Genomic DNA, 14,754 nt, shown 5'->3' with positions numbered 1-14,754 from the left:
TTTGAGATTATCAATATTAGAAGATTTTTTTCAGAAAATAGATATTTGCCTTTTTCGTCTCGTATGGTTCCACATTGATCATTGGATGAAATAAAAGCTTAACTTGCAAAAAAAAAAAAAAAAAAAAAAAAAAAAAAAAAAAAAAAAAAAACTATATCATTATCTAAAGAATTTAAATTGGAGAATTAGACAAAGTGGAACAGCTTTAATTCTTCATCAAGTTTTCTTTTTTTAAATAAAAATCACTAGGCTATTGTTCCAAAGGTTTTGTTGTAGTCTATAAACTGAGAGGCTTTTCTAGAATAGGTTGTTAGATGCTAATGCAGAGCCGACTTAAATGAAAATACCCTTTTGCACATTCCACATTTAAATGTGTCTCACCTGTACAGCCACGGCAAGCATTCCTTGCATAGATAATCTTTTAAACAGTTTCTCACCTGTATAAAATCTTTGGAGCTCATTCAAAAACCGTGATTTAAACAAGCATTTCTTACGTACATCACATTGGTAACACTCAAGCAAATTTGAATAACTATAGAAACTAAAATTGCTAAGGAAACTAAACACATAAAAAAAAACATGGAAAGAACTAATTCGATGTACTAATTGGTTGTGAGAATAACAACCACAAACCACTGAGGATACAACAATCTTCCAAAACTCCTGTAAGTACTGTTTAATGCGAGTAAAATTGCCAAAATCACGAAAAGTTTTTCTACACACATCACATATGAAAGGTTTCTCACTTGTACGCAGTCTTTGATATGTATCCAAACTGCAAACTTTCGAAAAACACTTCTCACATACATAACATGTAACTGTCTAATCACTCATATGCCCTCTTTGGTGCTTGGTCAAATTTCCAGCTCGAAAAAAGTTTCGATTACATATATCACATTTATACTGTTTCTCACCCGTATGCATTCTTTGATGGGTGTTTAAATTTTGTACTACAGAAAAGGTTTTGTCACAAACATTACACTTAAATGGCTTCTCACCCGTGTGCACTCTTTCATGGGTGTTCAAATGTGATGCTCGAAAAAAGTTTTTATCACAAATATCACACTTAAACGGTTTCTCAGCCGTATGCATTCTTTGATGGGTGTTCAAACCTGCTGCGTGAGAAAAGGTTTGGCTACAAACATCACACCTAAACGGTTTTTCGCCCGTGTGCACTCTTTTATGGGTGTTTAAACTTGATGCTTTAAAAAAGGTTTGGTCACAAACATTACACTTAAACGGTTTGTCACCCGTATGCACTCTTTTATGGGTGTTCAAACTTGATGCGGCAGAAAAGGTTTGGTCGCAAACATCACACTTAAACGGTTGTTCACCGGTATGCATTCTTTTATGGGTGTTCAAATGTTGTGCTTGAGAAAAGGTTTTGTCACAAACATCACACTTAAACGGTTTTTCACCCGTGTGCACTATTTGGTGCCGGTTCAAATTTTGTGCTGTAGAAAAGTTTTGGTCACAAACATCACACTTAAATGGCTTCTCACCCGTGTGCACTCTTTTATGGGTGTTCAAACTTGATGCTCGAGAAAAGGCTTGGTCACAAACATTACACTTAAATGGCTTCTCACCCGTGTGCACTCTTTTATGGGTGTTCAAATGTGATGCGGCAGAAAAGGTTTGGTCACAAACATCACACCTAAACGGTTTTTAACCCTTATGCACTCTTTTATGGGTGTTCAAACTTGATGCTCGAGAAAAGGTTTGATCACAAACATCACACTTAAATGGTTTTTCACCCGTATGCACTCTTTTATGGGTGTTCAAACTTAATGCGACAGAAAAGGTTTGGTCGCAAACATCACACTTAAACGGTTGTCTCACCCGTATGCATTCTTTTATGGGTGTTCAAATGTGGTGCTAGAGAAAAGGTTTTGTCACAAACATCACACTTAAACGGTTTTTCACCCGTGTGCACTATTTGGTGCCGGTTCAAATTTTGTGGTGTAGAAAAGTTTTGGTTACAAATATCACACTTAAACGGCTTCTCACCCGTGTGCATTCTTTGATGGGTGTTTAAATTTTGTATTACAGAAAAGGTTTTGTCACAAAAATTACACTTAAATGGGTTCTCACCCGTGTGCACTCTTTGATGGGTGTTCAAATGTGATGATTGAGAAAATATTTTATCACAAATACCACACTTAAACGGTTTCTCACCCGTGTGGATTCCTTGATGAGAGTTCAAACCTGCTGCGTGAGAAAAGATTTTGTCACAAACATCACACTTAAATGGCTTCTCACCCGTGTGCACTCTTTTATGGGTGTTCAAACTTGATGCTTGAAAAAAGGTTTGGTCACAAACCTCACACTTAAACGGTTTCTCACCGGTATGCACTCTTTGGTGCCGGTCCAAATCGCTTATTCGAGAAAAGGTCTTGTCACATACCTCACATTTATATGTCTTTTTCTTTTTATGAATTCTTTGAAATCTTTTCGATTTTTTTTCCTTTTTACTTTGGAGGCAACTTTTCAAACCTTTTTTTTGACATTCTAAGCATTTTCCTTCAGATTTTGATGCACACGAAATTAAGAAACTGCTCGTATGTGGATTCTTTGAAATGAATAGAGACGTATTTCCCAGGAAATGAAGTCCAGACACATGTGGTGAAAAGTGACCTAAAAGTTTAAAAGTCTATAGATTAAACAAACAATACAAAAATCCAAACTCTTAAAACTGAAAACAAATATATATCTTTCAAAATGTTTTGAAAGTCTACAGAGTTAAAAACAGAAAAAAAAGTAAATCTTTAAATAGGTTTTAACAAATAAGTTTATTTTCTATCCGTCTTTTGTCCCTCATTGTGATACTTATATTAGCTTTTAAAATTAGTGATTCTAATACAACAAAAGAGCGCAAATGAAACCATAAAAGCTCAAAAAGTAAACCGTAGTGTAAATTAAACCATTAGTGAAGGAGAGGAAATAATACAATAAATGTCAGGAATTATTGTAACAAAAAGAGGAAGAACTAAAAAAATGCACATAATATGTTGAAGTTAAAATTTTTGGGTAGCCACAAAGCTTTGGATTTAAAAAAAACGAAGGATGTCACGTTTTCTTCAGGTCTTACAAATAACAGTTCAAATAGGGATAAATCTTTTTAATAAACATTAAAAAACAATTTAAAAAAAATACAGATATTTCGGTCAAACATAGTGACAACGCCATCAGCATTCGGTTACTTTTGAATCGTTTAAAAATTTCCTTTATAACAAAGAGTCAGGCTGGAGTACCTTGCAAGCAGATTTATTTGCTGTGCTATACTTTTTTTTATAGAGACATGCACATATTTTAGGTTCAAAATTCATAATGAACTGTGAACAATAAATACGTTGTTTTAGTTCACTGTGCATCGGCTATAACCAAATTGTTAAATAAAACATTATTTAGGCTGTGACTGATAAGTGGCGATTGAAAACGGAACTAGTAAGAGCTCATCATCGCGTATTTACATGCAGAAAACACGTTTATTTGGTATAAAATTTTCACTAGGCTCTGATTGTTCGTTTCGATTTTTTTTTTTCATCGTTTTTCACTTTGTAGTAAAAGGTATTATGTCTCGGAGGAAAATGTGACTTTCGCCTTTTTTTTATCCAACGATACTCGCTATGTTCTTCTAGATAAATATTCGAAACAACTCGCTCCTAAACATACAAAAAAACTTTTGACTTTATCTGCACAAAATAAATTCAGTACATTTGTTTGAATCTAGTGTTTTCATTAAATTAATCTTCTACACTAAAAATTTCTTGTAGGGAGTTCAGATATTAACAGCCGATTTTCTTTTTCTTTCAAATTCACCTCTGAATCAAATTAATATACAAATTTATTTCTTTATAAATTAATTTGAAGAGAAATATCCACTATAAATATGGATTAAAAAATGTATATAGAGACATAGTTTTAAGGCTTATTATCAAGCCTTTTGTAAATAATAAAACCTGCAAAACTAATTTGAAGTGAAAATTTAAAAATGTACATTAAAGACTATAAAAGCGGTTTGGCAAACACCCACACATTGGAAAAACACAAAACAAAAGTTCCATATTAAGAATAGGTCTCTTTGTCCTGTTTTTGTCCAACAAAATAAAATCCGATATATTTTAATGAACAAAAATACATTGTTTCAGATATACCTTCATTGTTAGAACATTTGGGTGGCAATTCCCGAGTGTTGTATTTATATTTACTTGGTCCTGATATGCTAGGTAAACTGAGCAAGGGAACATCTTCACGTTTTGATGACAAAAGACGGTGTGGAAACTAAAAGTGCTGCTTGCTATCACATGGTACAGCATCTTCAATTTCTAAAACAAAATTTGAATTAAACAGATAAAGAAAAATTTAAAAAGTAGAACTTATTAAGCAACTCTGACAGCTTTTTCTTTTTAGTTACGTGTTGCCTCCTCTTCGATACCTCGCTTTTTACGCTAAAACTTTTTTTACTTTTGAAAAAAGCTTTTTATTGCTCCAATTAAACGAAACTAGTATTTTAGAAGTCCTTCTTAAAGAATTGGGACAAAATTAAATTTTTTACTAGCGTAAAGAGCGAGGTGTTGAGGAGGGGCTAACCCCCTTCATATACGTAATAATTTCTGTTCATTTTAAGTTTTAATGTTGCTCCTTACTTCTGGTTGGAAAAACATTTTTCTTTTATTTAATTTAATCATTTTTTAAATAATCCCAAGAAATCTGGGCCACCTCCACAGAGACAAAAAAAAATTTTAAACAAGAAAAACGGGTTTTAATTTCTATAAAGCAGTGAATACAAAACACTTAATTAAACAAAAAATACTCCTAATATTTCGGACCCATACCCGGGAGCCTTTCTCAACGGAAAAAAAAACAAAAAATTTCTTACATCAACATAAAAAACATACTAAACAAACAAAATAAAAAATTTAAATAAATAGGAAAAGAAAATTCACATATTAAATAAACAATTCCATTCACTGGCGTATAAACAAAATCGAATGCTTATAATGAATGGAACACGCCTTCTCACAGAATATAAATGGAAATCTATCAAAAAATGAAAATATATTTATACTTAAACTAAAACAAAAAAGGTCAGCTAACCCCTGGCACATAACCCCTAAATAGATCTCGCAGGATCATCACCCAATGTTTGAATTATAAATTGAACAGATTCGTTTGCTTGCAAGCTTAGCTGCAGTTCGTTTAGCTTTCCCAGCATTTAACCCAGTCTGACCTTTGTCCGCAAAGGTCATCATTTGTATCCGAACTATTATCAAAAATAGTACTGGTTGAAAATTTTACCTGCCTTTTAATTAAACTATTATAAATCGAATTGATCCTAAAATCCCCTTCATCTCTATTGATACTAATACCCTCATATATTATCTTTTTTATTTCTATAATTTCCCTGAAGCTTTGTAAAAGTCCTACAGACGTATCTACTGTTTTTGTTTGATCAAATAAAATACTGTGATGAGAAAAATTATAAAGATGTTCTGCAACAGCTGACTCAAACGTTTCTGGTATTTTGTTTTGTTTTAGAGCGTAATCTATGGCATTCTTGTGTTGCTGTAGCCTATTTTCTAAAATCTGTAGTGTTCTTCCCACATAAAATTTACCACAAGAGTATGGAACTTTGTATACTCCCTTTTGCAAATTTCTCGGTACCTTGTCTTTCCCTTTATTTAACAACGAGCTTATATTTTGTCCTGATTTAAATGCTGTATTTATATTATGTTTTTTTTTAATTCTCTTCTTAATTTTTGTGATAATATTGGGATAAAAGGCAAAGTTATGTAATTTGTTTCTTGATTTGACCCATCTTCTTCTAGTATTTTTGGTTCCGTTAACTTTTTTCTCCGTTTTTCAATTATTTGAGAAATCATCTTTTCAGGGTATCCATTACCTATTAAAATATCCTTAATGAAAATTAGTTCATTACTTATGTATTCTCGTGATGCTAATTTTTATGTCCTATCAGCTCAATAAATAACCACACTGCTTTATACGTGAATTAGATGATTTGTTGTGAAAGACAAGTAACGTTTGTTATTAGTCAGTTTACGGTAAATTGAAAATCCTAGTTCGCTATCACTTCTATGGATCAAAATATCTAGAAACGGTAACTTATTCTCTGTTTCCTTTTCAATTGTAAAAATTAATTATCCTCCCAAATTACTTAAATGTTCCAAAAAACCTTCAATTTGTGATTCCCCGTAATTCCAAATAACTAAAACATCATCCATATATCTGCCCTAAAATTTAGGTTTTAAAAAATATATTTCTATAGCTAAATTTTCTACATACTCTACATAAATATTTGCTAATACCGAACTTAAAGGCCCTCCCATTGCCAAACCCCTTATTTGATGGCAAAAATTATCTCTAAACGTGAAGTAATTAGTATACCTGCTAGTTATTCTGACTAAATTTAATATAGTTTCCAGTTCCATTCCCGAAGATAATTTTTCTATCTCATTTTTACGTTCCTCAAGTTTTTTGGATAAAATACTAAACGATTTATCGAAAGGAATATACGTATACATGGATTTTATATCAAAACTGAACAATCTAGATTCTTCTGATATTTCTACACTTATAAGTTTGTCTTTTAAAAATCCCGAGTTTGTTATATACGAATTTTGGAGATATAATAATGGTTTAAGTGTCATTGCTGCCCATTTCTCGATTTTTACCGTTGGTGAATTTGTTGTTCAATTTATAACTGGGATTTATTTTACAATATACATAAAGGGGATACCTGTTTTATGTATTTTTGGCAAACCATATATTCTAGGGCTAACTGATCCCCTTGGAAAGAACTTGTGATACATCTGGGGTGTGATACTTCCATTTGTTTTAAGGTCTTCTAAATCTTTTCTTAATATTTTAACATACAATTCAGTTGGGTCTGAGTTAAGTTTTTTATATGTTGAAGTATCACTTAGAATTTTGTATTCACTGCTTTATAGAAATTAAAACCCGTTTTTCTTGTTTAAAGTTTTTTTTGTAAATGGAAAAGCAGTGTGGTCTAAGAGAAATTATTCTCCACAGAGAAATACCCTAATCACGGATATATACTCTAAAAAATTCAATCCTGGTGAAAATTTACCCAGGCAGTTGCCCTCAACAACTCAGTGCCTACTGAGACGGAAATGAGAAAGCAAAAAATAGAAAAAAAATTGTAGAGGAATTCTGTAAAATTTCCCCAGTATATAATTTCTAGGGAAACTAGGGGGCCTAGTCGCCCTCCATTCTTTTTGATCATTTAAAAATGGCATTAAAACTTTTTATTTCCGTTTGAATGAGCTCCCTCAAAATACTCTAGGACCATTGGGTCGGGACGATCACCTATGAAAAAAATAAAAAAATAAAATAAAAATAAACATGCAACCAAGATTCTGTTTTTTTTTAAGATTCGGTTACTATTGAGCCAGGTCACTCCTTACTTACAGTTTGTTACTACAAACTGTTTGATAATAAAACCTACCAAACCACTTTCAAGCCAAAATTTAAAATTTTCATAAAAGACAAAAAAAATGGTTTGGCAAATACCTGCACATTGGAATAAGATAAAACAAATAATTTGATCTTAAGATTCAGTCCCTTTGTCCTATTTTATTCAAATAAAATAATATCCAATACATTTCAATCAACAGAAACACAATGTTTCAGATGTACCTTCGTTGTTATAACATTTGGATTCCTGGGTGTCTAATTCAAATTTACATGGTCCTGATATGCTAGGTAAATTGACCAAAGGAACATCTTCACATTTTAGTAACAAAAGATGGTTCGGAAAATGAAAGGGCTTCTCGCTGTGATCTGGCAAAGCATCTTCAACTTCTGACACAAAATTTAAATTAAAACAGACATAGAAAAATTTAAAAGTTAAGCTCACAAAGAAAATCTGACAGCTTTTGCTTTTTAGCTACGTGTTGCCTCCTCCTCAACACCTCTCTCTTTACGCTAAAGTTTTTAGTAGTTTTGAAAAAAGCTTCTTATTGTTCCAATTAAACGAACATGGAGTTTCAGAAGTCCTTCTTAAAGAATTGGGACAAAATTAAAAATTTGGCGTAAAGAGCGAGATGTTGAAGGGGAGACAAGCCCCTTCATAAACGTAATAAACTCTGTTCTTTTTAAGTTTTAATGTTGCTCCTTACTTCAAGTTGGAAAAACTTTTTTTTGATTTAATTTCCAATCGTTTTTTAAATAATCCCAGGAAATCTGGGACACCTCCACAGAGAAATACCCTCCCCACGGATACATCCTCTAGACACTTCAATCCGGGTGAAACTTAACCCAGGCAACTACCCTTAACAACTCAGCACGTAAATTTGGGACGGAGAAGAGAAGGCGAAAACAAAATTGTACAGGAATTCAGAAAAATTCACCCAATGTATATTTCCTTTGAAAAGTTCACCCCCTGGAAACTTCCCTCTCCATGGAAAGTCCCCCCCCCCCTGATAAAACCCCCAGCCCAAAATTCTTCTTTTCACCCTAAAATGTATGCATGCTTCCAATAAAAAATACAACGCGTAAACAATGGACAATTTTTATAACTTAAAAACTTTTCCCCTGGGGCTGTGGAGGGGGGGCTATACACCTTCACATTGGAATAAGATAAAACAAAAGTTCCATCTTAAGATTAAGTTCCTTTTTCCTATTTTTGTCGAATAAAATATTATTCAATACGTTTAAATTAACAAAAACAAGATGTTTCAGACGTACCTTTATTGTTAGAATATTCGCATTCCTGGGTGTCGTATTCAAATTTACATGGTTCTGAATGCTAGGTAATTTAAGCAAAGTAACATCTTCACATTTTGGTGACAAAAGTTGGTTTGGAAAATGAAAGGCCTTCCCGCTGTCACCTGGTATAGCATCTTCAACTTCTACAACAAAATTTAAATTCAACAGACATAGAAGAATTTTAAATGAAGGTTAATAAGCAAATCTGGCAGCCTTTTCTTTTTATTTACGTGTTGCCTCCTCCTCAATACCTCCCTCTTTACGCTAAAACTTTTAGTACTTTTGAAAAAGCTTCTTATTGTTCCAATTAAACAAACAGAGTGTTTTAGAAGTCCTTCTTAAGGAATTGGGACAAAATTAAAATTAAGCAATTATTAAGCGAATGACAGCTTTTTCTTTTTAGTTCTATAAATGTAAATATACGGACATAACATGTATACATAAAACACAGATCTATATGCAGTTTTTTGTTTCACAAATCGTTTTTAAAAATCTAATTTTTATAAAGCAACAGAAAACCAGAAACATTCAAGAAAATTCACGAACATAGAACAAATTAAAACCTGAAATTCATAACATAGAACAAGTTGCTGGATAAGTGTAGTTGTCTTAAATTGAACAAAAATCATGTAACAAAAACTGAAGGGATAACACAGCCCCTCCCCAGAACCTGGGGACAAGTGTTGTAAGTTATGCTCCCTGGGTATATAAGGTTTTAATGGAAGAGATAGTAGTATAAACTTTGGAGGGAGCTCATTCGGTTATAAATCTGAATTTTTAGTTCCCTTTTTGAGAGTCAAAAGTACTCTGATGGCACCTAGCTCCCCCCCCCATCCCAAACGTCTTTTCTCCAAATTCGTCTGATCAATTTTTTGAGATTTTCATTTTGTCCATAATAGACCAAAGATAAGATAGTTAGAACTCAAGAGTTTACAAAGCCCCCAGAACCCGGGGATATATAAGGTTTTAATGGAAGGAATGATTGTATAACTTCGTCAGGCGTTCTTTCTATTGGAAATTGAAAGTTCTAGTTCCCTTTTTAAAAATCAAAACGGACTGGAGGGCAACTAACCCTCCTGCCTTCTTTACTTCAAATCCATCCAATCAAATTTTTGAGATAGCCGCTTTGTTAAAATAAATCAAAAGATGGTTAACGAAAACTCCAGTGTCGACACAAACCCATAGAGCCCTGGGGCAAGTGTTGTATGTTATATCCTTGTGGCATATAACGTTCTTGTGTAAAGGTTTAGAAAATACTTCAAAGATCAGAGAAGTCAAACCCCCACCTCAACTCATATAAATTATAAAAGATATTTTACTCCAAAACTCAAGCAAGCTGACCCCTGGCCTTCTCTCCATGGCCTGACCCCCCCCCCCAAAAAAAAATTACTTATTAACGACATTTTATTACATAAATTATGGCAACCCACCCCTTGCCCTCCATGGCCTGACCCCCCCCCCCAAAAAAAACAAAACATCTTTTTAACGATATTTTATTCCAAGACTTGTGGGAGCTGACCCTTGCTCCTCCATGGCCGATACCCCTCCCTCACCCCAAAAATTATCAATGATGAATCATGTGAACCGACCCCTGGCCCTCCCTCCCTGTGATCAATTTATTCAGGTCAACTGAATAAAAAAAAACATTTCACATATTAACAATCACAAAAAATAGACAATTAATGTAAAAAAAAAAATACCACTCAATCTGGGTTTTCAGCATTAGTTCTTAGAACATTAAATACAAAATATAGTCTCACAAGTTTAGCAGCTGACTTAACTAACTTTATTCATCTCTTACATGTATTATGATTAGATATTCCCATCTAAGCCCCCCCCCTAACTACCCCTGATTTTGTGGAAATATTTTGTTCATCATACCTGTACAGAAAAAAGATTGACAGAAAATTTTTCTACCAGACAATTAATTGTCTCACCAAACTTGGTAGATAATAAATTGAATCTGAATGTGTTTTGCATCACAAAGAAGCCACTATTATCATCAGCTCTTAATCATTAAATCAAAGTACATATGTAGTTTTTTTTTTTTCTTTAGGATCACTTAATTAGCAAGGAGGAAAAAAAGGATAATTATTTTCTACAAAAATTAGCTTTTCTTTTATTCTGAAAAAAAAAAAATCAACAGAACAATTTACCATTTTTAAAGGAAAAATCCTCAGAAACTGTGATGGTATTGGCCATTTTCAGAAATTGTGGCAAGTCCCGGAAAGATTTTGGAATGGAGTTAATGCAAATTATGAGAAATTCAATACTATCATCAAAACTTAGATGCAACACAGATTTTAGTCAGGAGAGTCCTAAAATACAAAAGATATTAGGATTGATGACTAGAATGACTTTTACTTGCTGCATAGCAGATTTTGCCTGAATACAGTCGAAATAAAAGGCTCAACTCCTTTAGGAGTCAAAGGCATTACAAATTTGATTTTGTTTTAAGGGTGCTAAAATTCAAAAACTTTCTTTTTTATATAACTAAATCTAAAGTGTAATTGTGGATTTTAAGTTAAAATAAAATTTCACGGTAAAGAGAAAAATAAAGCTGTCGGCTTTTATTTCATTAGTTTGTTTATTAACCTGAGAACTTTAGTTAGGGGTGATAGACCTGGGGTTTTGGGACCTTTTTTTTGGTTGTCCAAATAAATATAGCCTTCACTTTTAATAGGTTCCATTTATCCACTGAATGTTGAGAGGTTTTTTGCCTTTAAAATTTAATGATCAGGAGTTGGCTATTCTTAGATCACAGTAGGTAGGTCATTTGTGGGCTATTTTTGAAAACGAATCCAATGTATATTTACTTTTTAATTCTTTTTATGACTCTTTGAAAGAAATTATATTGGATACTTGTTACGCATCCCAGTTGAATCCAGAATCAAAAAGAACAACCCCTTTGAATCCTTGGATGACTCCTTAAAGGCTGTAGGAAAAAGAATAGTCTTTGGAAGGCTGACAGGTCCCCTAAGCCATCTACACGTGATTATCAGCTTCAACTTTTTAAAGCTTATAGAACAGTTTACAATTCACTTTACCAGAGGACCAAATTGTTATTTTACTATAGTTAATTCTCTGTGTGTGGTAAAGACTTTAGGAAAACATGGCAAGTAATCAATTCTGTCATCAGGCCATCTTCTTGGCCCCCTTCTGTCCCGTCAACTGTTTTGATTGATGGTAAAATCATAGAGGGGGAGCTGAAAGTGCAAGACGAACTTACTTTGCAAATATTGGGAAAACTACAGCCTCTTCTGTAAGTCCTTATTCTTCTCTAAATGGATGTAGGTCTTATCTTGCACCTCCTTACCTTAAATCAATGATTTTGGAGCCTACCTATGAAGTTGAAATAGCCAGAATTGCTAATGGTTTGAAAAGTTCTTCATCATTTGGCCCAGACAGAACTTTTACTATGGCTGTCAAGTTCATTCTTACTGTCATCATTTCTGCTCTTAGAAGACTTGGCAATATGCCTTTTAAAAATTTTGTCTTCCCAAGGGCTTTAAAGCATGCTTGTGTTATTATACATTTTAAAGTTGGTTCACGGAATGACCCTGCTAGATATCGTTCTATATTTCTCTTATCAGTGTTTAGTAAAATTTTTGAAAGAGCTATGCTGTCTCAACTTCTTGATTTTCTAAATTCAATTTTTTGTTCATGATTCCCAGTTTGGTTTTAGGGCAAAGCACTCACTGAGCATGCACGTGCAAATCTTTTGAATTATATACATAATTTTTTTTTACTCTAGTCTGATACCTGCTACTTTTTCTCTTAATGTATGTGGGGCATTAGATTCAATAACACACAAGATTTTCCTGTGAAAACTATCACATATTGAAATATGAGGCAGTACTTATTTTTTTTTTCTATCACATTTTTCTGGTCGAGGTATCTCAGTTGATCTTCTCTTTTCCAACCCATCTGAAATAGAGTTGGGTGTTCCAAAAGGATCTATGATTGGGCTGAAACTCTTTTTAATTTATGTTAATTGACCTTGTAAATGTGGTTAAAAATCTAAAACGTGCTACTTGCTGTTGTCTTTGTCAACCTGCATGAGTCACTAATTGTGACAAGAGTTTGTCCTTCTCGAATACATTTATAGCTTTAGCAGATGACACTACTCTTGGCATAGCTGGTAAAACTGAGTTTGATCTCTGCTCAAATATGATTGCTCTTTTTGAAAGTTATTCAGTGGTTTGATATTAATTATCTTGCCTTATATGTTGGAAAGTTATGTTTTCTTATTTCCTAAAGGATTTCAAGGGCTTTTTCTAGTTTAAATGAAATACATGTATCCAGAGGTTCCCTTATTAGGCCTAAAAGACGTTGTGTTTGATTTCTAAGTATATTACTTGATGAAAGTCTCTCCTTCAAGCCTCAAATTGACCTCATTTAAATGAAAGTCTCCAGAAGCCTTGGCCTCCTTAAAAAATTTAAACACATTTTTCCAGGGTCAATTCTTCCACTCCTATTCTACAGCCTTATGTTTCATATGGTTCTATTATTTGGATGTCAACTTTTCCCTCATCACAGAAGTCTCTTACAAAATTATATGATAAAGTAGTGACTCTTAAACAGGATACTAACTGTTCCCTACTTAAACCCTTGCTTGGCTTGAGATCTCTCTATTTTTTGTCTTGTGCCTCTTTTAATTTTTTGAGGTTACATGGCCAGCCTCCTGCTGCCAAATATAATAATGTTTTTAATTTCTGAGCAATTGACTTATTATTTCTGCACTTCCAATAATTTACATATACCTTATACTCTGTCAATACAGTCTGACTTATAACCCTCTGATAGCTTGTAACATGATTTGGAACACTCTCATGGAGTCTGCATGGGGCTGATACTCACTTGGTATTTTCAAAAAGTTTGTTCAAGATTTTCTGGCAAATAATTAATTTTTTCCCTAGTTCTCTGATGAGTTGATGTCTCTAGATTGGTTCTGCACTTTATTTGTGTGGGTGGAATCATGTATTGCTCCCTTGCCTAGCTTGGATTTTTTTTTTTTTTGGGGGGGGGGGGATTGTTTTGTTTGGTGATGTGAGTTTATTATTTTAAAAATGTTTGATGAATGTATTTGTTTGTTTTTTTTGTTTCTCCCCTGTTTTTTCCTGGCCATAGTTTTTCCCTGTATAGGAGAGACTACATTGAAATTATTTTTGTGTGTAATTTACCACTGATCTTGGTATTCACTGATATATTTCTTGTTTTGTCTTAAAAAAAAATCAAATTCCGTAAACAGCATCCTAGGCATCCACCTGCTCATTATTCAGAGATAAAATCTAATCCTAGAGCCAATCTGCTGGATGATTGGAGAGTTGTTTTATTTCAAGAAACCCTGCAGTATCCTTAGGGCCCTAATAAATGGCTTGGAGAATACAATCCATGATAACTCTTCTTTTCTGGAGCCAGTATACTGAAGTCTACTGGGCAAAATGGACAAGAGCTATGATAGCTTTTCCAAAGCCACAAATATGTTTCTGGGAAAAGACCTAGATCTTGCAAAACTCATGTGAAACATATTGCCCATGACTGAGGTTGAAAGGCTATATATTCATTGAATACATTATCTTTAAGACACTATTCTGTGAAATTTATGTATTTAAATTGATATTCACAACTATTTGTGATTTATAGCTCCTAAGGGTGATGATTATTATTATGAATATGATAGTAAATTCAATGAAAATGTTAAGGAGTAAGGTTTGGTGCTGTATGGGGACTGTGATATAGATAGGTTTTTTTTATTGTTTTGTTATGTTAGTGTATTTTTGCCATCCTCTTGGACAAGTTTTTACTTCTTGGGGTGGCTGCTAAACTGATGTCAAATTGTTTGCTTGTTTAGAATAAATCTCTCTCTCTCTCTAAAGCATTAAATGTGTGGTCAAGATTAGGCTCTACTGTTGTCTATCAGTATATTTGAAATTATGAGTGTTGTATATAGTTAAATATTCAAGCTAAACACACACTATTTAAGATGATTTTGAAACATTCAAT

General features: G+C 33.3%; 1 protein-coding gene across 1 annotated transcript in view; it reads right to left on the bottom strand.

Annotated features, from left to right (window-relative positions):
- Positions 1 to 211: 211 nt before the first annotated feature.
- LOC148948049 (uncharacterized) overlaps positions 212 to 14,754 on the bottom strand; it is a 15,176-nt gene continuing 633 nt past the window's right edge. Inside the window, 3 exon segments of the mRNA XM_089096076.1 lie at positions 212 to 1,671; positions 1,829 to 2,634; positions 7,678 to 7,842. Of these exon segments, the coding sequence (XP_088952202.1) occupies positions 823 to 1,671; positions 1,829 to 2,634; positions 7,678 to 7,842 (1,820 nt within the window). The 3' untranslated portion in view covers positions 212 to 822.

Source organism: Artemia sp. Qi Xiang Cuo, chromosome 10, assembly GCF_049724085.1.
Source record: "Artemia sp. Qi Xiang Cuo chromosome 10, ASM4972408v1, whole genome shotgun sequence".
In the NCBI taxonomy this organism is placed as follows: Eukaryota; Metazoa; Arthropoda; class Branchiopoda; order Anostraca; family Artemiidae; genus Artemia; species Artemia sp. Qi Xiang Cuo.
Note: the sequence above shows the minus strand (reverse complement) of the source record. Positions and strands in the feature narration are given on the sequence as shown.